We start from the raw sequence: 24,176 nt of genomic DNA, 5'->3' as shown, positions 1-24,176 counted from the left end.
CCCTGCTGAGACCAACATCTGTGCAGACAATTAAACCCTTTTAGACTGTGAGCAGGGGGGAAACTCAGAGGAACTGGCCCTTTTCTACTACATCCTCTGAAGGATTACAGATAAAGAAAAGATTTTGCAAATAGCTAGGCACATACATAATTACAAAGAGGTCCCGCTGATTTGTTTTTAAATAAATTTGGTTAACAATGAAGTTTTATTTTCTGAAAAATACTGATATTGGCACTTGGATCTGAAATACAGCACTAACATCTTTGTTGTAAACCTCTTTTGGTAGGAAGCCAGATCTAAGACAAGAGAATAAGAAGCTGAATAAGTCCTTGGGTTTTATTCTTCAAATTTCACAGGAAATGATTTATAAAACTTGATTCACAATGATATGACCCCAAGAGCTCATTATACAGCATTCTGGTTTCTTCTTTTTTTTCTATTGCTTAGCTAGAGTAGGGCAAGTGGGGCAGAATATTTTTGTAAGGTATTTTCACTAATTAATTTTTTTATTATTTTTTAATTTGGGATTGTACTTAATAGTAGGACTTCCAACAAGTGAGTTCAGTCCCTGCTCTTTGTGACTTAAAATCTCAATGAACAAGGTAAGCAGTGAGAGAGGACAGAAAAAGGAAGAAAATTAAAAAGATTCAATTGCAGACACCTTTTTATAAGGACTTTCTGCTGAAAAGAAAAATCTTTTTGTTGAAATTATTCTGACCCAGGGCTGTGTATTAACAGCTCTTAGTGCTAATTGCTGTATATGCTTCGTAGTGCACACATCATTCCACAGAAACAGAAGTCCATACATCTATTAAATTACATTTTTTTTTCCCCGGGAAATGCTCACCAACAATTTCAGGTTTCCAGGCTAACAGACAGATTAGCTGTGGTTCTCCTTCTCTGCATCCATCCTGCCTGCCTGTGCCCTCCCTCGTGCTGCAGGAGAGAGTGCCGAAGAACAGGTGGGTGTTTTTCACACAGGGATTTTGGCAGTGCTTTGTATCGCTGGGATGAGTAGAGGCAACACTGAGGAAGAGTGTGGTGTGGGAAATATCTACCATCTTCAATTTGAGATATTGGCGTGTGACGCTCCCTGCCCCAGAGAAAATCTGGCCTGCCAAGATTTAACCCCTTGGCATACACTTTTAGAAAAGCAACCAATAAAGCCCTATATCAATGGCACAAGATTAGGAAATGATTTTACAACATTTCTACACTGTCAAACCCAGTACAACCCTCTGCCTACAAGTCCAGGTTTGCAACAGCCAGAGAAACTCTGTGGGCACAGACTGCACCCAAGAACAGTTCGCCTCCCGTGCCCCGAGCCGTGACTTGCCGAATCCATCTACCCTGAGACGCCCTAAACAAACACAGCAGCTCCCTCTAACACCAACCAAGCACAATTACTGCTGCACACTCCCCATGGAATACGGAAAACACAGACATTAGGAGAAGTCAAGTTCATTTTCGTGAATTTTAAGGAAACGTGACCTGCAGCAGGAAGAGTTCAATGCTGAGAAACTGTAGGGCAAAGAAGTGAATTATCTCATTACTATGGCTCTGCTCCTGGTTCTCTGCCCCAGCAGACTTCCATCCCTGTCCCCACACCCACATTTCCACGGTAGAGAAGTCTGGGGGAAGAAGTTTGACTGTTCCCTGGTCAAGGCCTGGTCTCCTCCTTGGCAAGGGCAAGGGAGCTGTGCTAAACCAAAAGCTTCTCTGCCTTCACAGGTCTTCTCCATCCCTTCCAGGCTTTGCCTCCTATTTTAAGGTCAGTGCTCTGTCAGGGAAATTGTAAAGGAAAATTGCAGGTAGAAGATAAGTCAGTTAATGTTTGGATGAACCTCTAATGTCAGCTGCACTGTGTCCTGGGATACCAACCTTGTTGTCTGCAAACCTGAGCTGGGCTGGCAGGGGCACCTCCAGCAGAACAGAAATCCAGATAGGAGGAAAGGTTTGGTTATAAACACACAGACAAACCTGCCTTTCTGACAGCATGATTATGCTTCTTATTTAAACATATACCTTCAAACCAACCTGCCTCACTGTGATATAAACGTGATGGTTTCAAGAGATACCCAAACTGGAGCGATGGAAATGTTTATTTCAGTGTGAAAATATGAGGCTTCTAATATTTAGTGTGTCTTTAAATATTTGTCTCAAAATGTGGCTTCGACTATAAAGACAAGCATTTTAAGAGCAAATAATTGTTCAGTTAAGGTTGCACACTGGATTAACTTCACAACAGGATTTATAGAACAGGTAATTATGAGAGTTCATCTAAGAAATGCTCTCAAGGTGAAAGAACGCTCCTGCCAAAGCAGAAATAGTCAGTTTTAGAAACCTGCAGTGCCTCCCCATGGCCAAGCAGGTGCTCATCCTGCTCTGGGGCCCTCTGCATTCAGCCTATTATGTGTGAAGGAATTAGTTATGTTAGTTTGTATAGTTATATTGGTTATGTTTATTTTCCTGAAGGGGGTGAAACCTATTGTGCCTCTTTCCTGCCATGCCCTGGAATGGTGACTAGTGAACAGCTTTCAGCTTTTCATTAGGGTCACAAAACCAGAAACATTGACAGAAACATTTTAAGTGGGGCAGGAGGGTGGTAAATCCTCGTTACCTCAAAATTAAATGGAAGCAGTCAGCCATAAAACAGAGGAATGGGTCAAATGCAATGGACAGTGGCTTTTCCATGTGGATAATAACTCCTCAAGAAAGTGAAGCAGCTTAGCCTCAAAAGAAGCTTGCATAAAAATAAATAAATACCCCCCCACACCTTGCTAATATAACAGATTGTGTACTACAGCAAAATTTTCCAGACAGAATTTATTGGCCCCAATGATCCTGATGGACCCTTCCAACTCAGCATATTCTAGGATTCTATTCTGAAATAATGCAGAGCATACACTGCAGTCTGTAAATGAGGCATTCCCTAAGGAAAATCATGGCAGAAATTTTAGTGATTCCCCGTCAAAGACCATTTCAAATATCGAAGAGGTGTAAAATGAACACCTGCTGGGCTCATTGTCCCTTTTCTTTCTCTGTTCCTATTGCTATTTCATTCCCAAACAGACACACACACATAACTATCTATGTGAAATTATGCATACCAAAGAGGTTTATTATTAAAGTTTCTAACAACCTGAAACCTGGGACATCAAAGAGCTTTGGAGGGACTTTGCTCTCTGTTCAGGGGAGGGTTCGACTCTTGCTGTATTTGACCCAGGTTGCTCCAGCCCTCTAACCACCTTCATGACGAACATTTTGAATAAATTTCAAGAGAAAGTTCTTATCTGGCCCAGCTCTGGGCTAACCTGTCATTTTGGTATTTTCAAACTCCTTTGCTCATACTTAGCCTCCCCTGCACAGGGCATTACAGCTTCTTTTCCAGCCACAAGTAATAATTCCTCATTTATTGTCACCTGATGGGAGCCCCAGCTTTCACTGACAATTCCCATTCAGCACTTAGTGTGCTATATTTCACCTGAGAGTAATGAAAGTACTTTTCAGGATGACACTAAGTAGTGATATAAAGCGACTGTGACTTACCCTTAGGGTCCCTTCATAACATGCTGGAATTTTAACATTACTGGCAATTTTTGTAAAAAATAAAGTTCTACCTTAGTTCCTTAATCAGTGAAAGACTAAATGTTTAATTAACATAAAACATGATGTATTTCACCTTCTGCACAGACTAAAGGCTCCAAGGTTTTTCCTTGGCATATCAAAAAGCCTTCCTAATAAATCACCATACGCTACTAAAAGTAAAGACATAATGAACTTGTTCTGAATGATTCTGAGGCTGATTTAAAAATGAGATTTTTATATTTTGTCAAGCATGAAATATAATAATTTAATTTAAGGTTTTGTAGTGTAAGATCTACTTGCATCTCACACTACTCAATACAGAGCCTATGTGCTGTTTGCCCTTGAATGCTTCATAAATTTTCTCAGTATTTTTAAAAAAAAACTTGAGGGATGTTGTTCGGCTTTTTCTCCCCTATAGAGGGTACACATTTCTGAATATCATGCAGATAACTGTCTCTTACTTAGATTCTTTCTAAATACACTTTTCCCTAGCTTTTCTTGCTTTATCCTCTAATCTATCCACACTGAAGTAAGCTGCCATTGTAACCAAGTTCATACCAAAATTTTATTCTTCTGAGCACCAAGTGATATGGACATTCATGGCCTTACTTCTTCAAAAACTGCATGTGAGATGCTATAGGCACTTCATTTCTCTTCCTTGAGCAGTTGGAGTCACGACAAGAGAGTTAGTAAAGCCCCACTTAGCATCAGAGTTACTACCAGTAAAGCTGCTGGGCTCCAATGATCAGATTTAACTTCCAGATTTGTAGATTTGCTGAGCTGTTTTACTGGATAATAGGTGGTATTTCTGATTTAGAGACTAGAGGAGATTTAGGTTTCAGAGATTTTAGGTTGCTTTGCTTAATGAAGACTGAGTGCCCAGCAGCTTCACAGTGACTGTGTACAGTTGCATGATGATGTGTTTCAGATTTTCTGGATTCCAGACAAATAGTTTATTTTCCCAGTGTCTCACTGTCAATAATTGCATCTCATTACTAAACTCCATCAAGAGTATGGAATACAGACGCTTGAAGGAGTAATGAGGTGCATTCCTTCAAATACAAAACAAAGACTAAGCCAAAAAAGAAAAGTTCTCCAAATGTTTAAATGGATTATGAAAAAAAAGAAAAAGGTAGAAATTGTTTGAGTTTCTGGGACATAGCATAATTAACATTTTTAACTAGCTAGTAACTATATGGTCACAGTCCAGGCATAAGATTCAGCCTAGTTTCTCTCCTCAGCTGAACTCTACCATCTTGTGGGTTCCCAGGAAATTACAGTTTCAGTCTTAAAATCATCTTAATAAGTTTGTCCACCTAAAATAGCTGACAGTACTGCTTTTGGGATTTTGTTTTTTTAAAATAACATATCATGGATAAGTAGCATATTATGGATAAAATACTATGAAATCTTTTTTTTTTTTTTAATTTACTCATTCAATTTGCAGCTTTCCAAGCCATAACAATATGCATGCATTCCACATATTTCAGTATTTCCCAGTTACATTACAAACTCCTGATTTGATCCATGGAACTTTTACTGTGAGGATAAAAAAGAGAATTATACAAGCCCTTTGTGGCAATTTAAGCTTTTTTGCATCTTGCGACAACGAGATTTTAAGATCACTTTATTTATTTATGTATTTAAGATACAATAATATATATATAGATTATATTAATATTAGGCTGTAATATTTATTTATTTATTTATTTATGTGTTTAATATATTTATAAATTTAAGAGCACTTAAAAGTGAACCAAAAATAAGCACTTGTGTTAAGATTTTCTTTCTCCTGATCATTTAAGTTATCCTTAAGTGCCAGAGATCAGTACAGTTTTGGCTTTGAACTGCAGGATTTCCACTTCTTATGTGGTAGGGATTTTTTACTGGAACTCTTTACTTTCTTTTTCTGTTCAGGAGTGACGGGATTCATCTGTTCATTTGATGGGAATATGACTTTGAGTGGAATAATGCTGAATTTAACACTTGAATTGTAGAGGATATTTTTCAAAACCTTTAAAAATGTGACAGCTGATGATTTCAGCAGGGTTTTACTAGCAATCAGGCCATGAGCTATTAAAAAAAAATTCCCAAACCTTAAAAAAAAAAAAAAAAGAAAAAGGCCACAATATACAGTTAGGAGCACTGCGGGGTGCTCTAGCTGTTAAAGGAAAAAGAAAACATGGTGTTGCAGAGCAGGTGTTGAAGGCAGGTGTTCAGACCAGTATATTTCCAGGCTATAAAACATAGCTGGAAAAACACCTTAATATTCTTTTTCCAAGCAGGGCGAGTCTATTAAGTGATAAATACCAAAAGGCCAATTCAGCACTCATTAGTGTGACGGGGAAGGCAATGGAGAATTGAGTCAGGCTCTGAAGGGCTGATGCTGCTGTCGCTGTCTGGGAGGATGTGATTCTCAGTGACATATTATGACTACCCCAGTCTGAATTGTTTAGTGTCAGAGCAAGTGAAACTTGAATGGCATGCCATGTTCAGTCCTCATAACAACAGCAGGACTCATGGTGTATTATCTATCTAATAATGAAAAGGTAGGGTTCAATACCTATTGATTAAAATCAGCATTATTCTGCCTCAATGACTGCTAAACTGCATCCTGAGAAAAACGCTATAGTAATATTTTATTCCTGGAGCATCAAAGGTGAAAGTGGTGGAACAAAGGCGTTTTTCACTCTATCTGTCCCTAACTGAAATATAAAGTGGTGTTGAAAATTCAAATGCAGTTAGTAAAAGGGACCAACAGAGAAAAAGTCCAGTAAGAGAACCAAAGAAAAATAGATTTACTCATTCATCAAACACATGCTGCACCCTCTTAAGAAAAAGATGTCTCATATCAATGAAGACTTCAGTGAAGTTGGAATCTGTAGATGATCACAGAATGTTTTAGGTTGGGAAAGACCTTTAAGATCATCGACTAAACTGTAATGATGCAAGTGTGGGCAGGATTCCAGCTGCCTTCAAGGAATAAGGAGAATGCCCAGTGCCAAGTCTTGCATCACTCAGGAGTACGGTGCATCAAACAGAGCTCTTACCTTCAGCTCATCAAAAATGAAACACAGAAACCTACCTGCCAGATCTGCTGAATTCATAACCAGTTCCTGTTCTGGCTGCAGATTAAAATTTTCTCCCTGTTGTGATATCCAATAGCAAGGCTGAGACCTCCGAGGGCTGTGTGAGATAATAGGTATGCATTCAATTTTCATTAGACTTACCCAAGGAAAAAATTGCTTAGAAATTTTTTTTCTTCCCTATAATGCTTTTCACTTCATTCATCAGCCCCTGGCTTCTGTACTGTCTGTGCCTTCCAGCACAACATTTCAACAGCATCGTGGCCCACTTGAGGCAAAAACAGCATTGGAAGCACATTAAACATGACAGGCAGATGTGTTGATCTGTTGACAATGGACACTGAGGTCATTATTAAGACTGTGCCGTGGAGTGTGAGCTGGACAGTGTTGGGATTAGATTGTTTCTTCCATATCTGGAGGTGAAAACCTGATGAAGTGTTGGGAGGTGTTATCAACAAAGCTGGAGGCAAGACAAAAAGTGCAAAAATGACCTATTCTTCACTTTATTTCTATTCCTGCAAGTTATGAGTGGTGGAGTGCTCCTTAGCACAGCCTTAACTCTGTCTAAATATATTTGTGTTGATCTTAAAGGGGCCAAAACACAACCCACACTTATGCTGATGAACCACCAGAGTAATTCCATTGACATACACAGAGTTTATAATAAAGATATTGCTAAATACCTACCAAAGCTGCTTCAATTTCAATGGGCTTTTTCTTAGCCATTATAATAGTACAGTTTTTAAAAAGTACAGTTGGTTTTAAAACATCTTCTAAATTTGGCTACATTTGAAACAGTTCACAGTAAAAAAAAAACCAAACAGTTGCAATGAGAACATTATTTTTAAAAATTACCTGTAATTATTTTCATAACTGAAAATTGTCTGTAAAGTTTTGTGTAACTTTTTATAAATATTTGGATTTTTAAAAGCAACCCTCTGAATCCTATGAAATGGAATTTTGATATATTGAAACACTTCAGGAATTTAAAGGAATTAAAGGGTGTTCTTTTCTTCTTTAGTGAATGACTTATCTAGAAAAACATTTTTACATCTACAGGTACAAAACGCTTAAGCGAATTATGTTTTTTAAGAAATTTTGAGATATTTACATTTATCACATCAGATCATTGACATAATTGCAAAAATTAAATTACATGGCCTGTAAACTGGCAAATAGATTTTGTTTGAGTCATTCTCATGTGTTACAAAACTTTGCAATGTGTAATTCTCTGTTAATATAATGCAAGGGGCACAGAGGATAATCCTGGGATCTAATATTAACAGGCATTACTTATGAGGTTCTGGAGTAGCAAAAAAAAAAAAGGTGTTTTCAAACCTGTTGTCTAGATATTCTCCTGTTTTCTGGATAGTCTTTCTTGCCCAGAATTTTAGCCATTTTGCTTACCTCTGATGTACAGTATTTAAAGGCTGATGTTTTGCTTTCATATATTTGAATATCCATACTTTTGCAGCAGCATTTCTTATTTTGATATTTGAGAGAAGAACCCAGAGGGAAGCACAAACTATGGGCACAGAAAAGCTTGAACAATGTCAGAACAAGATTGTGCCTGCTCCACATGAAAAGCAGTTGGTCAGTGATTCATTCTGACCTATTAATTAGGGAAAGAACCAAAGTACCTTTGAGGGGCAGAATGCCTCGCCGTGCTGTGTTTTGGACTTGGAAGTCAAATTTGGCAGGCGAGAAAAATCCCATGTAGTGAGGAAAAAACTCCAGTGATTAAGATGCGGTGAATGCTCGAAGACCTGTTCCAGCGAAGGCTGATGTTCACTTTTGTTGGTAATCCTCCCCCTCCACCCCATATGATCTTAATTTCTTCGTGAATAGCGTGTCACTGTTGGATTTTGCTGGCTCATCTGAAATGCGAGGGTTTTGGCAATAGAAGTAAAGGAAGCACCTTTCGAGAGCACCCAGCGAATTGCTGGCTGCAGGCAAGGGTCGAAGCACGCCTGTAGGTGGAGTTAAATATCAAAGAACTGCTGCAGAGCGCGGCAGCGCTGCGGATCCCGGCGGGCGACAGCGCGGGCGATCCGTCCTCAGTTGTCCCATTGATTCATCGACCAGCTCCTCGCAAGAGAGGAGGAGGTGTTTACACCAACAATAGTTGGTGGATGACTTATCTCCTATCAAACTAGTGCAGCTAGGAAAAGCAGAGCGCTTCGAGACACAACAGCCCTTCTGCAGGTCGGTAGCAGACGTTGGAAAATGAAAAAACTAAATGCGGGCTGAGGGCAGCGGTGTGCCAGAGGAGAGATTACCTGCGACCACAGCACTGTCATGCAGGGAGAGGTGCTGGGCACCAGGCTCCCAACCTCAGCGTCCCTCACAGCTCTCTGCTGTGCCCGCGGGGTCGGGGCTGGCCGCGGGTGTGAGGTTCCATCCCTAGAGGAAACAGGGATTGCAGGAATTACTGGCCCGGGGAATCCCTTTGTGTTAGATGGCAATACGGAACAGGAACCACCTCTTCCTTACTGCTCCCAGTTAAGATTGCTGCTAATGTTTATTTGATCTCCATTTCTTTAATCATTTCCAGGGTAGCGGCGGGGAACAAACTGCCTTTGACATCTCACCGTTCTACACTCTTCTACTTTTTTTTTTTTTTTTTTTTTTTTTTTTTTTTTTTTTTTTTTTTTTTTCACTTCTTTTCTCACTTTTCCGACTTTTCCCTGCTGGAAAATACACTACCGGGTTCATTGACTCCCTCACAGGGATAAATAAACTCTGTAATTTGAGTTACGCAGCTATGCTGGATTTACCTTGACACTTTAATTGCTAGATTTACCTTGTCACTTTAATTGCTATCTATAGATTGGCTGTGATTATAGATTTACGACCCCGGTTGTATTTAAAGACGAACTCATACAAAATTACAACTTTTGCTGCCTATGCCACCGCAGGGAAAAGGAGCTCCTTCTGTTTTTTTTGGGATGGAGGACGGAGGGGGATTTCGGTCGGGCTCGCCGGACCGAGGACGCGGCTCCCGCGCGATGCTCAGGCAGCCCGGCGATGCTGCCCGGTGCCGAGAGCCGCGCCGGGCGGTGACGGCAGAGGGCGCTGCCGGCCCGCGGGAGGCGCGCCCGGCGCCGCATCTTCCCGGGATAACGGGTCCCGCAAGTTATCCAGAACTGCCGCCAAAGTAAGCGGCGCCCGCCGCAGTCGGGTCCCCGGTGCGCGGGCAGCCCGACCCGCCCGGTGCAGCCCGCCAGGCACCCGGCTCGCTCGCTGCCCCAGGCGGGAGCGTCCCGGGGGACCCGCGGCCCGCTCCCGGCGCGGCCGGGGGCTCCCGCTCGCCGCCCGCCCGTCCCGGTCCCGCCGGGGCGGCCCCTCAGGTGCGGGGGGCGGGCCGGGGCGGGGCGGCGCGGCTCGGCGGCCAATGGGCGGCCGTGGGGGGAGCCGGCCCGGGCGTCAAGAGGGCCGGGATCCATGAGCGCCGGGCAAAGTTGGGTCCGGGCGGCCGCGGATCACGGACCGGCTCGGCCGCCGTGCGCACGGGCATGCCGGCGGGGCGGCGGGCACGGCGCGGGAGCGGCGGCCCGCGGGGGCCCCGGCGGTAGCGGCGGCGGCTGCTGAGCGGCGATGCGGCGCGGCGCCCCCGGCCGCCCCCCAGCCCCGGAGCGGCGGCGGGAGGAGCGGCGGCGGCGGCAGAGGCAGAGCCGGAGCGTCCCGTGAGCGCGGCGCGCCGCCGGGTCCGCTCCCGTCCGCGTCCGGAGCGCAGCGTCCGCGGGTGCCGAGAGAGGCGGCGGGCAGGGCAGCGGGAGCGGGGCGAGCGGCGGCGCCGGGCCGCCCCCTCGGGGCGCTGCGCCCCCGGGTCGCCATGGGCCGCCCCCCCGCCGCCCGCGGGCCGCCGCCGCCGCTGCTGCTGTCGCTGCTGCTGCCGCTGCTGCCGCCGCTGGGGAGCGCCGCCGCCGCCGCGGAGCCGCGCCAGGTGTTCCGGGTGCTGGAGGAGCAGCCGCCCGGCACTTGGGTGGGCACCATCGCCACCCGGCCCGGCTTCACCTACCGCCTGAGCGAGCACCACGAGCTCTTCGCCATCAACGCCACCTCGGGCGCCCTGCACACCCGCGCCACCATCGACCGCGAGAGCCTGGCCAGCGACGTGGTGGACCTGGTGGTGCTCTCCAGCCAGCCCACCTACCCTACTGAGGTGCGCGTCCTGGTACTTGACCTCAACGACAATGCGCCCGTCTTCCCCGACCCCTCCATCGTGGTGACTTTCAAGGAGGACACGGGCAGTGGGCGCCAGCTGATCCTGGACACTGCCACTGACGCCGACAGTGGCACCAATGGCGTAGACCACGGCTCCTATCGGATTGTGGCCGGCAACGAGGAGGGTCGCTTCCGCCTCAACATCACCCTCAACCCCAGTGGTGAGGGAGCTTTCTTGCACCTGGTTTCCCGTGGAGGGCTGGACCGGGAGGCCACCTCCACATACCAGCTGTTGGTCCAGGTGGAGGACAAGGGTGAGCCCCGTCGGCGAGGTTACCTTCAGGTCAATGTCACCGTCCAGGATATCAATGATAACCCACCCATCTTCAGCCAGACACTTTACCAGGCACGAGTGCCTGAGGATGCGCCCGTGGGGGCCAGCGTTCTCCAGGTCACTGCAGCTGATGCTGATGAGGGCACCAACGCCGACATCCGCTACCGCCTGGAAGGAGGCGATGGTGGCGGCAGCGGTGCTGGGGACGGGGCTGGCAGCCTCCCCTTCGAGGTGGACCCTGAGAGCGGGGTGATCCGCATCCGTGAGCGCTTGGACTATGAGATGCGGCAGCAGTACTCATTGACGGTCCAGGCCATGGACCGCGGTGTGCCTGCCCTGAGCGGCCGGGCCGAGGCCATCATCCGCCTGCTCGATGTCAACGACAACGAGCCCCGGGTGAAGTTCCGCTACTTCCCTGCCACCTCCCGCTTTGCCTCCGTGGATGAGAATGCGGCCCCCGGCACAGTGGTGGCCCTGCTGACGGTGAGCGATGCCGACTCTCCCGCGGCCAATGGGAACATCTCCGTGTCCATCCTGGCGGGAAACGAGCAGCGGCACTTTGAGGTGCACAGCAGTAAGGTACCCAACCTCAGCCTTATCAAGGTGGCGGCCGCGCTGGACCGGGAGCGCATCCCGGCATATAACCTTACCGTGGCAGTGGCGGATAACTATGGGGCCCCACCGCCGCCTCCAGGCTCCCCCACTTCCGTCTTTTCCCCTGATGGAGCGGTGGCAGCTCCTGTGAGCCGCTCCTCGGTCGCCAGCCTGGTGATCTTTGTGAACGACATCAACGACCACCCGCCTGTCTTCGGGCAGTCTGTGTACAGGGTGAACATCAGCGAGGATGTGCCGCTGGGCAGTTATGTGCGGGGTCTCAGTGCCACGGACCGTGACTCGGGCCTCAACGCCAACCTCAAGTACAGCATTGTCTCAGGCAACGAGCTGGGCTGGTTCCGCATCAGCGAGCACAGTGGGCTGGTCACCACGGCTGTCCCCGAGGGTGGCACGGCCGGCCATGCTGCAGGCACATCCAGCTCCAGCAGGCTGGACCGGGAGACTGCTTCTCAGGTGGTGCTCAACATCAGTGCCCGTGACCAGGGGGTGCAGCCCAAATTCTCCTACGCACAGCTGGTGGTGACCATCCTGGATGTCAATGACAACAAGCCACGCTTCAGTCAGCCTGAGGGTTACCAGGTGTCCCTGGCTGAAAACTCCCCATCAGGAACTGAGCTGCTTGTCCTGAGTGCCACTGATGGGGACCTGGGGGACAATGGGACTGTCCGCTTCTCCCTGCAGGAAGCTGAGCCGGCGCTGGCAGCAGTTGGCCCCTCCTCTGTGACCCCTCGCCAGATGTTTCGCTTGGACCCAGTTTCAGGCAAGCTTAGCACCATCTCGCAGCTGGACCGGGAGGAGCAGTCTCACTTTTCCTTGCAGGTCTTGGCCACTGATTTGGGCTCTCCTCCCCTGTCTTCGATGGCCCGAGTTAACGTGACCATCCTGGATGTGAATGACAATAGCCCCGTGTTTTACCCTGTTCAGTATTTTGCCCATATCCAGGAGAACGAGCCAGCAGGAACCTATGTGACCACCGTGTCTGCTACGGACCCTGATCTGGGACCCAATGGGACAGTCAAGTACAGCATCTCAGCTGGAGATACCTCCAGCTTTCAGGTCCATGGGCAGACGGGGGTCATCACAACAAAAATAGCTCTCGACAGGGAGGAGAAAACTGCTTACCAGTTGCAGATTGTGGCCACTGACGGTGGCCATCTTCAGTCGCAGAACCAAGCCATTGTCACCATCACTGTCTTGGACACACAGGACAATCCCCCTGTTTTCAGCCAGGGCACGTACAGTTTTGTTGTCTTTGAAAACGTTGCCCTGGGTTACCACGTAGGGACTGTTTTTGCTTCCACCATGGACCTCAACACCAACATCAGTTACCTCATTACGACAGGTGACCAGAGGGGCATTTTTGCCATCAACAGGGTGACGGGGCAGATCACCACAGCTAGTATTATTGACAGGGAGGAGCAAGCATTTTACCAACTGAAGGTGGTTGCTAGAGGTGGGGCGATAACTGGCGATGCTGTGGTCAATATAACTGTCAAAGATTTGAATGACAACTCCCCACACTTTGTTCACGTGGTGGAAAGTGTAAATGTTGTTGAGAACTGGAAAGCTGGGCATACCATATTCCAGGCCAAAGCGCTTGATCCTGATGAAGGTGTTAATGGCATGGTCCTTTACAGCCTTAAGCAAAACCCAAAGGGCTTGTTTTCAATCAATGAACAAACTGGTGCTATAAGCTTAATGGGGCCGCTTGACATAAATGCTGGGTCGTACCAGGTTGAAATCCTGGCCTCGGATATGGGGGTGCCTCAGCTGTCCTCCAACTTTATCCTGACTGTCTCTGTGCATGATGTAAATGATAACCCGCCTGTGTTTGACCAGCTTTCATATGAAATTACTATTTTGGAGTCAGAGCCTGTGAATTCCAGATTCTTTAAGGTACAGGCTTCTGACAAAGACTCGGGAGTGAACGGTGAAATAGCTTACAGTATAATTGAAGGAAATGCTGGGGATGCCTTTGGCATATTCCCAGATGGTCAGCTGTATATAAAAAGTGAACTGGACCGTGAACTTCAGGAAAGATATGTTTTACTGGTTGTTGCCTCTGATAGAGCAGTAGAGCCACTCAATGCTACTGTGAATGTTACTGTGATTCTGGAAGATGTAAATGATAACAGACCCCTGTTTAACAGTACCAACTATGTGTTTTATTTTGAGGAGGAACAGAGAGGTGGGTCGTATGTGGGCAAAATAAATGCTGTAGATAAAGACTTTGGGCTGAATGGTGAGGTCAGGTATTCATTTGAGCATATGCAGCCAGACTTTGAGCTGAACACAGTGACGGGGGAAATCAGAAGCACTCATCAGTTTGACAGAGAAGCTCTTATGAGACAGAGGGGGGCTGCAGTATTTAGTCTCACAGTAATAGCAACAGATCAGGGGTTGCCAAAGCCTCTGAAGGATCAGGCAACGGTACAGATCTATATGAAAGACATCAATGATAACGCCCCCAAATTTTTGAAAGATCTTTACCAAGCAACTATATCAGAATTGGCAGCAAATCTGACACAGGTGCTGAGAGTTTCTGCCTCAGATGTTGATGAAGGGGTTAATGGGTTGATTCACTACTCTGTAATCAAGGGAAATGAAGAAGGACAGTTTGCAATAGACAGCAGCACAGGCCAAGTGACCTTAGTAGGGAGACTAGATCATGAGACTACTGCATCGTATTCCCTTGTCATCCAAGCAGTAGACTCTGGAGCCGTTTCCCTAAGTTCCACTTGCATGTTGAGCATTGATGTCTTGGATGAAAATGACAACAGCCCTTCCTTCCCTAAATCAACCTTGCTAGTGGATGTCTTGGAAAATATGAGGGTTGGTGAACTTGTGTCATCTGTCACTGCCACTGATTCTGATTCAGGTGACAACGCTGACCTCCACTATAGCATCACGGGGACAAACAATCACGGGACCTTTAGCATCAGTCCCAACACTGGGAGTATTTTCCTTGCCAAGAAACTGGACTTTGAGACACAATCTCTGTATAAGCTAAATATAACAGCAAAAGACCAAGGAAGGCCTCCACGGTCCTCTACAATGTCAGTGGTCATACATGTTAGGGATTTCAATGATAACCCCCCTCATTTTCCTCCGGGAGACATCTTTAAATCAATTGTTGAGAACGTTCCTGTGGGTAGCTCTGTCATTTCCGTGACTGCTCACGATCCAGACGCAGATATTAATGGGCAGCTAAATTATGCTATCATCCAGCAGATGCCAAGGGGGAATCACTTCCGCATAGATGAGGTGAGAGGGACAATATTTACCAATGCTGAAATCGATCGGGAGTTTGCCAATCTCTTTGAGTTAACAGTCAAAGCCACGGATCAGGCTGTTCCTGTGGAGTCCAGGCGATTTGCTCTCAAGAATGTGACCATTCTGGTGACTGATCAAAATGACAATGTCCCTGTGTTTGTATCCCAAAACGCCCTCGCAGCCGACCCCTCGGTGGTGATCGGTTCAATCCTAACCACAATTATTGCTGCGGATCCTGATGAGGGTGCCAATGGGGAGGTGGAGTATGAGATAGTCAATGGAGATACTGAAACCTTCATTGTGGATCGCTACAGCGGAGATTTAAGAGTAGCCTCAGCACTGGTGCCATCTCAGCTCGTCTACAATCTCATAGTTTCTGCCACCGACCTGGGCCCCGAAAGGAGAAAATCCACCACTGAGATGACTATAATCCTGCAGGGGGTTGACGGGCCTGTCTTCACTCAGCCGAAATACATCACTATCCTGAAGGAGGGCGAGCCCATCGGGACAAATGTGATATCCCTGGAAGCAGCCAGCCCACGGGGCTCCGAGGCCCAGGTGGAATATTACATTGTGTCCGTCCGGTGCGATGACAGGAGCCTTGGGCGCCTCTTCACCATTGGACGCCACACTGGGGTCATCCAGACTGCTGCCATTCTGGACAGGGAGCAAGGAGCACGACTCTACCTGGTGGATGTTTATGCCATTGAAAAGTCGTCTGTCCTGCCCCGCACCCAGCGAGCAGAGGTAAAGGTTTATTCAGTACTTATTTCTTTCTCTTTTTACTCCCGTGTAATTCCAGGATTACGATTGGTTTTTTACTGGAGTTGTGGTCTCAGTGTTGGACGTGAGAGTTGGCTCTGACCAGCTCATGTAGTGTCTCCAGTCATGAAGTTCTTGCCATCCCTGCCTGGCTAAGTCCCTGGGATGGCAGGTCTCACACACCTCCAATTTAGGTTACTTTTTAACCTAAGTCACTGATGAGTATGAAAATGGTTTTGTTTCTGTTCTTGCATGTGACAGGTGGTAAAAGTGTCATTTTAGTTGGAAACTTCCCTTATCACAAAGCCGTTTGCCTTGACTGAAGGGTTTTTAAAGGTTTTCTGCCTGACAAGCTTGAAAAGCAAAGGATGGAAACCAGGTTTGGAATGTCATCTGTGAAGTAACAAGTGTTTTATTTGCTCTGTCTTCAGTCACACAGCTGATCGTTCACACCATTCCTACTGTCTTCCGTGGTAATGCTGAGAAGCCAGGTGTGAAAAGGAGTTTTGTGTTTGCTTTAGGTTGCAGCATCTCCTGGAGCTGCCTTCTTGCACTTCACCGCAAGCCTTTGACTTGCCATTCCTGGAAATTTGGGGCTGGCACTGCTGAGTGGGTTAGCCAGCAGAGGATGGTGGTAGTGTGTAGTGGATCAATCATTTCCCTCTCTGGCTCAACATACACAGTGCTGCATGGCCCTACAGATCCCCCAGCCATACTTCCTCCTGGGAATTAAGTCTTAGTTTTGATACTGTGGTGGTTTGCAGGTTTGGGGTTTTTTTTTTGTTTGATTTTAGCAAAAGTGGTATTTCCAATTCTTTCTTGACAGCTGTGGATTTTTTCTAATCATGGCTGCTTTTGTTATTTCTTCTGCAGGTTAAGTGTGATCTGTGTAGGTGTGTAACCTTGCTCTCCTGTACTGGCAGTGACAGATCCTCCCTGAAGTGATTGTCAGGGAATTTGAGCACTGTTCCATCTCAGAGATGTGATCCTGTCCTGGTGTGTGTGCCATGTGCTGCTGATGGTCATGTTTTGACCAGCAGTAGTGTATTGGAAAATGACCTGGTTTAGCAGTGCTGCTGGTGTAAATAATTCGTGCTGTTTTTATGAGAATACTCCTGTTGTGCAGGTCTTTGTAGCAATTTGTCAAATTTGCAAGTTTTTACACATTTATAATTTCCTCCTTACTAAAAACATCATCTTTTGTCTTGACAGACAGTTGTTTTGAGGGTCGGGCCTTTGTCATTGGGCATTTGGATCGTGACCCTTCAACTCTTGAGTCTGAGCAAAGAGTTTCTCGGCTGGGGAAGGACCCATAGGAGACTCAACCCTATGGCTGCAATGTTCTTATATGTTGTAAAGCATTTAACATGAGTATTTGCTGAGCAGGGAAGAGAACAACCATTGAAACTTCAAACAATTTTTGCATTGTTGAATGCAAACCACTTTTGAAATCACAAGAAAAATTTTTTTTCTGTAAAGAATGTTGAGAGTCATAACTGGGAGTTAGACTTTCCTATTACTGGTTGTATCTTTACAGCCTCTAAAATGTGTCTTCTCCCAAATGTAATTAGCTTACTGTGCTTCTTTAAAAATGTATTATAAATTATAATCAGCTTTCAACTTTCAAAAACATAACCATATGCAGTCTTCCTCTTAACTGATGGGATTTCTCTGGAAGGCTTTTGCTGTCCAACACAAAAACTACTACAGTGACATTCTGTGTGCAAGCTGACTGTCAGTGGGTGATGAATTAGCAGCACAGCTTTTTTTCCACACATTTATATATTTCTTTTCTGTTTGTTGGCTTGGATGATTTTTTTTTTTTGGTGGGGAAAAACATGAATATTGTGTATTTTTTCTTCCTTCTTTAATGGAGAGTGTTTTGTGTTCTGGTTAAAGAAGAGGGAAAAACGGTAATAGGATATTCTTAACAATGTCTACATGATTGTTCTTCATTGGCTGCTATGCTCTCTGCCCTGATGCCAGAGATCATCTTATTTGCACGGTGGCATGTGAGCGAACCAGTGAGCACGGGGAGCTGCCCAGTGCTAGGCGTGCTGTCTGAGATTGGCCAGGAGAGCAGCAGCGGGAGTGAGGAAGTTAATAGATCTTTTTTCTAATACCTGGTGTGAAATAGAGATATTTACGGTTTTGAAACAGTGGCCCGCCTTTGTCTTGCCAGCAGGCAGTATAAAAGAGGAGCAGGCTTGCATGAAACTGCTTGCTCTATAAGTGAATTGTTTCTTGTCCTTGGGAAGTGGTGTGATTTATTTTTTTTCTCCCCTGAATTCCGTCACTAATTAATTTTATTTGTCTTTTTAAATAGTGTCAAATGTATGGAAAAGATCCACCTAGTGCCCTAACTGAAGAAGAAAGTATCTTTTCAATATTTCTTATCCATCCCTGGGGTTTGCTCTATGAGATCAGACTAAAGACCCACTGACTGCACAGCTCCCAGGGCTGTATGTAGATGCTTTGTGGACAGAGTGTCCAAGGGCAGGACTTTGCAGTGGCAGGTCTGTGGGGAGTCCTTGCTGAACCCTAAGCAGCCGACATGCCTTGAAACTGATGGGTTCTGTTATTTTCAGTAGAGTAACAAGAGTTTAGGAAAACAGAGAGGCTTGTTTACAATTTGTGGCTTATTTTTTTTTTAGCAGTAACTTTTACCTTGTGTATGTTTCTGCTTTTGTTGTTGCCATATGGATAGAAAAGTGGTGGTGGGGTGTGTATCAGGAAAGTGCAGGTAATGAGGTAAAGCTTTCTTCAAATACCAAATACTTGAGATTTGTAAAGAAAATGCAGGTGCTTGTTTCAGTGTATTTGACAACTAGATGGTGTAATTTTGGATGGTAGTTGTTGAGTTTGAAAGCTTGTTTTGTAATTTTATTTTGGATTTTTATCCTATTCGTAGTCTACACTGACGAACTGTAGATGATTTGAAATTGTGTGAATGTCTTTTGTGATCAAGTCTTAGCTTTTCCCACTGTTGTATTAATCATTGGGTTAATACAATCATCACTGTTAATCTCATGTAAAAAGGAATAATGTAGGTGTCCTCAAGGGGTCCCTTCAGTTTGCCATTCTATACCTTTTTAAATGTTTCTGCTAAGAAAAAAAAGCCCTGAGCAATTGCTAAACTCCTTTCTCTTGGCTTTCCAACATAAATTCTCTTTTAACCTTTTGGGCAGGGCTGAGGGTTTCACCACCATGATTTTATATTTCATATAAAATGACTAATGCCTGCTGGCATCGCTTGCACAGCGCATGAGTCCCCTCAGCCCTGCCTCCCCAAGCGACGACTGCGTGCTGTGGGATGTTTCGGGTGGCCGTGTGTTGTACCCTGGCTTGTGCCTGGCAGCAATAATAGAAACCCAGGGACAATGCCTCATCTTCTGTGCTGTGTTACCAGGGATTAAGAGGAATTAGACAGGATCTCCAGTTTGCGTGTTTAACCCTTCAGTGGGTGGCTTCCTTGAAGGGAGCTGTGGGCTTGCTGGGAACGAGTAGTCCCTATATATATAATTTATAGTGATGTATATACCATCTATGTCAATTGAGAGGGGGTAACAGTTTGGGAGGTGAACTTCCCATTCAGTTCAACATCCTTCGTAGGCATTAAATGGGTTCATAGTTCCCAAGGAAGGGAGGAGAAGGGTGTAAATGAGGAAAGTGTATAAACTTCAAATGAAAGGTTTATTGATTTAAAAATGGAAATACTTTGAGAGTATTCCGTATAAAATACTGAGATCAGTGGAAGATCAGAGGTCCTGTTAGTGCTTTTTTACCTGGGAATGTTAACATCCTCTCAAAAGAGGGATTGTCTTCATCTGCAGACAGGGAGAAATGAGACACTGGGTTTTCTTCTGCCCTTGTGCATTTGTAGCTTCATCTTGTGAGTACATCATGATTGACACTGTTGGGAATCTGGACTTTGAAGCCAGGGAAATGTTTGTTCCTTATTCAGGAAAGATGTGGGGATTTCAGACAATGCTTAGTAAAGATCTGGAAATTAATAAAGAAAGGTGGAATGAATGGCCCTGGCCTCCTGGAAAGACAATCACAGGACATTTGTCTTGAGTCGGTAGGACTGCAGCTGTGGCCACAAACCCAGGACTGCATGGTGTAAATAGCTGATGTGGAGCTTTTTGCCTCAGCCCAGCATGTGTTCTCTGTGTCACTCCTGCATCCCTTGGGCTGGGCGCTGCTTCAGGGGTGAGGTGTCACTCATCATCCCATTGAGCGAGGAAAAGGGGTGGCCTGATGGGGCCAGACATTGAAGGTGCTATTTATCCAGCCAAGCTGGCTAATGGAAGGCTTTAAATTTAGTAGGGGAATTTGAAACCTACTTCAGAGAAGTCTTATCTGGTGTGTCTCGTATTTACCAGTGCAAATAAGAACAATGGGGTTCTCCTTGTATTCATGCTATTTATAAATCAGCTCGTTCTTTAATGATACATGGCCCATCAATTGTTGCCTGACAAAGGAAACTGCTTGTGAAACGTTGGAGTAAATAATGAAAATCTGCTGCCTTGTCCTAGCCCCAAAGACACTTTTTTTTCTTCCGAAAGCTGATATTGCTGATTCTAAGAAACGTGCAATTATTTAAGTTACTTCTGTCATTTGCATGATCTGAAAAAGGATCTCTGAGCTGTCCTTGAACTAGAGTGGGAGATGAATGTTCCTTATGTGGAAAACTATTCAAAACCAATTTGTGTGTTTTGGTTCAAAGCTGGCCCTTTTTTCATCCTCTCTAATTTCTTTAATGATTCTGCCTTGCTACATGTTCTTAATATCTAGAATTTCTCATTTCTTTGCTGTTTTAGCAGCCTTTGGGCATTTTTGCATGTGAGGTCACCTAATAATTTTTATCTTAAAAATCACTAGACTTCTAAAAACAACATTCTTTATTACGGAAAATATTATTTTTCATGCGTCTCTAGTGCAAACACTAGAAATAATAGCCAGAAAAACAGGGCCAAATTTTCATGTGCTTATTTTTGCTAAGTGTTAAATTCTTCATACAAATCTCGGAATGGTTCTTGGGTCCTATCGATGTTAATGAGTGAATCCTTTTCCATGTAAAATGATATCCCCAGGGCTGAGGGAGAGCAGGTTTCTTTCCATGTGTTAGGTGAAGCAATGAGTGGCTGCCCGCTTGCTCCAGAAGTTGGTCACCAAAGCCTGTTTGCCCTCTTGGTGTCCCCAGCCCTCACTTGTATCTTTACTGGGGCAAGACTGTGTTGGTGGTGGTGTCTGAGATATTTGCTGTTGTCTTGTCCTGTTTCTTGTGCAGTTTCTCCGAGACTGCCCCTCACCAAAGGATGCTCATTCCCTTTCCACTGGCAGAAGTTTCCATGTTCTGAGTCTTTTCAACTTTGAATTGCCACTTCCCGCCCCTCCAGGCGCAAGGTGTCCATTTAATTTATATCAAAGCAAGCCCTTGGCATGACATAGTTCTGCTGGTACAGTTTGTTTTATCTGTGTCTAGACTAGGGAGTAGCATTGCTGTTAACTCAGTTTGGTTTCCTTCTCTGTGCAAGACCTTGTGTGGAGACAAGCCCTAGCACACTCATGTTCCAATTAAAAAAGGGATTTATGGTGTCTAAAAGTGAAGTGAAACAAAGAGTTTTCCTCACACCTTCCCCAAGTCTGGAAAAGTGATGCTAGGTCAGAATGGTGCATCAGTGCCATACCGATTTGTTTCAGTGAATTTATAGCCTGGCTCTGCTTTGCCAAGAATAATACCAGATACATTAGAGAAACTGTGTCTTTGTTTTACTGCGACGTTTCTCTCTATTCTAATAAATCTTATTTTTAATTAGACCCTCAGTCTAGACTGTCAGGCAGGTTTGTTTTTACAGTGATCTATTTTTGTTTACTTCCTCACAGCAAAAACATTCCAAAAGGACAGTAGAACAGATGGAAACTGATAGCCATGATTGCACTGTAAAAATACATCGAGTTGCATTCGTTAATGCAAAAGAATTTCAAAGGGCCTGTTATGAAGTGGTAATTTATGTGCCAACAGCTATGCAAAAAGTAATGAAAACAAGAGTTTGCCTCAGCATTTCATGTCCTGCAGCCATCATAAATGCACGCTGATGGTAGGTAGACTGTGGCTTGTATTGACACAGTCTTAGTAAGTGATCTTGATCTTAAAAAGATGTGCAAGGGTTCTGCTGCAATTAATGCAGCCATCCAGACCTACAGACAAAAAGGCATTCAGCAGCTCTGAGGCTCAGACAGGTGGAAGGAACTCTGGGGGCTTTGGAGAGGAACATCATCTTGCAGTTCATCACCTTCCTGCCCTCTCCACTCTGTCCCAAAGGTGGCATCGTCCCATGGCCAAGTTCCCTGCAGTGGCTGTGTGAGGGAATATGGCTCCTAAAAGCCTTGTGAAGCTGATTTGGATCCTCTAATAGAGCTGAAACACAAAGAGAAGGTTTTTCTCACAGATCTTTAAGTGAAATGAATGGGATTAGGTTTGTGATGTGCCATATATTGACCCTTGTAAATAGTCCCTGCACAGCTCTCTTGCGTCCTTCAGACACTGGAAGGTGCTCTGAAGTCTCCCTGGTCTCTTCTCCAGGCTGAACAACCCCAGCTCTGTCAGCCTGTCTTGACAGAGGAGGTGCTCCAGCCCTCATGTTATCCACTTCTTATTAAATTCTGTATGAATGGCACAGATAAAACTGATGAGCTGGAGACACTGTGTTTTACAAGTTACTTTTGACTCCGTTCCAGGCCATTAGTTGGATCTCTCTTTTATGGGACATCTTAAGAGTACAGAGCATGACTGTCTCTGTCTCTGATGGGAATGAAGAGGGGATTTATGGGCTGGGTTGGGACAGGAGCCACATTTGGAGGTCTCCATCAGTGGATGGAGCATCACGACTCATTCCTCTGCTCTCTCCTGGAGAGCAGAGCTGGACCAGCAGCACCCATGTGCATGTCCTGCCTTTGGAAGCAGGGTCTGCAATCCTGCCAGGGGCTTTCTGCCAGGTGTCACGTGTGGAGCTGCTCGGGGCTGGGTCATACCTCTGCTCTGATACTGCTGCTGATGCAGGTTTATCATCTGCTACTGAAGCAAAAAATAACAAAAGAAAACTTTTGACCAAGTGAGTTTTTCTAATGACTGTTGGTTTTGGTTGTAAAATCATTTGAAGTTTTTTCCTCAAGGATTTGTTTGGAGATAGTTTGTTTGAATTTTAATGCTTCTGAAGCCTTTCCAAGGTGTTTTTTGGTCTAAATATAAATGAGAAGAACATTATTTTAAGGTTTTAGCAAGTGCTTCATAGCTACTCCTCTTTGGGTTTTAAGGCAAACATTTTGGTTTTGGTAGCTGCAGTATAATCCAGGAGAATATTATTAGTTCTAAGAACATGTATATGATGTTTCACCTACCCAGATGTGTAGTCCTCTTCCTAAGCTATGAGTGAAATCTATATCCTACCTGCACCAAATTAATTTAAGTAGCATCCAACACTAGATAGCTCCGAATTACACAGAGCTATGCGAATTAGCTTTCAAAACAAGAATTTGATGTGCAGCATCCTGAAGCATCTGGGGAGAGAAAAAATAGCAAGCTCACATCACAGGGCATGTATGTTTGTTAAGACAGAAAAAACACACTTTAAGCTGGAGGGGTATGTTTGCCATGGGCACTGTGTATGGGGAAATAAGTGATTCTATTTCCCTCGGAGTGCACTAGGAGATAAATTGTTCCTGAGAGAGCTGAGCTGAGTGCTTTTCATGTCAACTCCTTTCTGGATCATTTTTGATAAATAAGGAGAATTTTCCTGAAATAGTTCTGAGGAATAAATAAGATGCCAGAGCTGTGCTGCACATCTGTAGTATATGTGTTTAAAGCTTGACTTTTCCATAGGGGTTTTCTTTTATAATATTACACTTCAGGGTTCCTGGTGTTTTCCCCATTTTCATTCTTTATTCTTTTCAATACAACATTTCTTTTTAATCCATCAAAATGTCACGTTTCCTGAAATATTAAAGGCATGTTGCTATTACAAGGCTGTTAAGAAACAGAAGGCAAACTCAGTAGTTTATTGTACTCTGATTCTTTTGAGACTTGCATTTCTGAGTGTATTTAAATGACTTTTTTTTTCCTGAGCATGATTCTATTCCCTTTGAAAGTTGCCTTATAAAGTTTTTATGCCTACTTGCTTTGAGGAAAGAATTTGAACTTCTGTGATTTCAGTGAACAAATTAATGAAAATCCAGATTTTTAACCCCAGTAGGGTCACGTCTCAGATTGTCGGGAAACTAATTTATGGTGGTGGTGATTTTCTTACCACTGTTTTCTTTCTTTAGCAGTGCCCTTAAGTCCTGCACTT

At 44.9% G+C, this 24,176-nt stretch overlaps 1 protein-coding gene across 1 annotated transcript in view; it reads left to right on the top strand.

Moving 5' to 3' along the window:
• The first annotated feature begins 10,509 nt into the window (after positions 1–10,509).
• Positions 10,510–24,176, top strand: part of FAT4 (FAT atypical cadherin 4) — a 122,152-nt gene continuing 108,485 nt past the window's right edge. The window contains exon 1 of the mRNA XM_066185090.1: positions 10,510–15,810. Coding sequence (XP_066041187.1) covers positions 10,510–15,810 — 5,301 coding nt within the window. The remainder of the gene's footprint in view (positions 15,811–24,176) is intronic.

Source organism: Chamaea fasciata, unplaced genomic scaffold (genome assembly GCF_029207755.1).
Source record: "Chamaea fasciata isolate MVZ Bird 193981 ecotype frontalis unplaced genomic scaffold, bChaFas1.0.hap1 SCAF_6, whole genome shotgun sequence".
Taxonomy (NCBI): Eukaryota; Metazoa; Chordata; class Aves; order Passeriformes; family Sylviidae; genus Chamaea; species Chamaea fasciata.
Note: the sequence above shows the minus strand (reverse complement) of the source record. Positions and strands in the feature narration are given on the sequence as shown.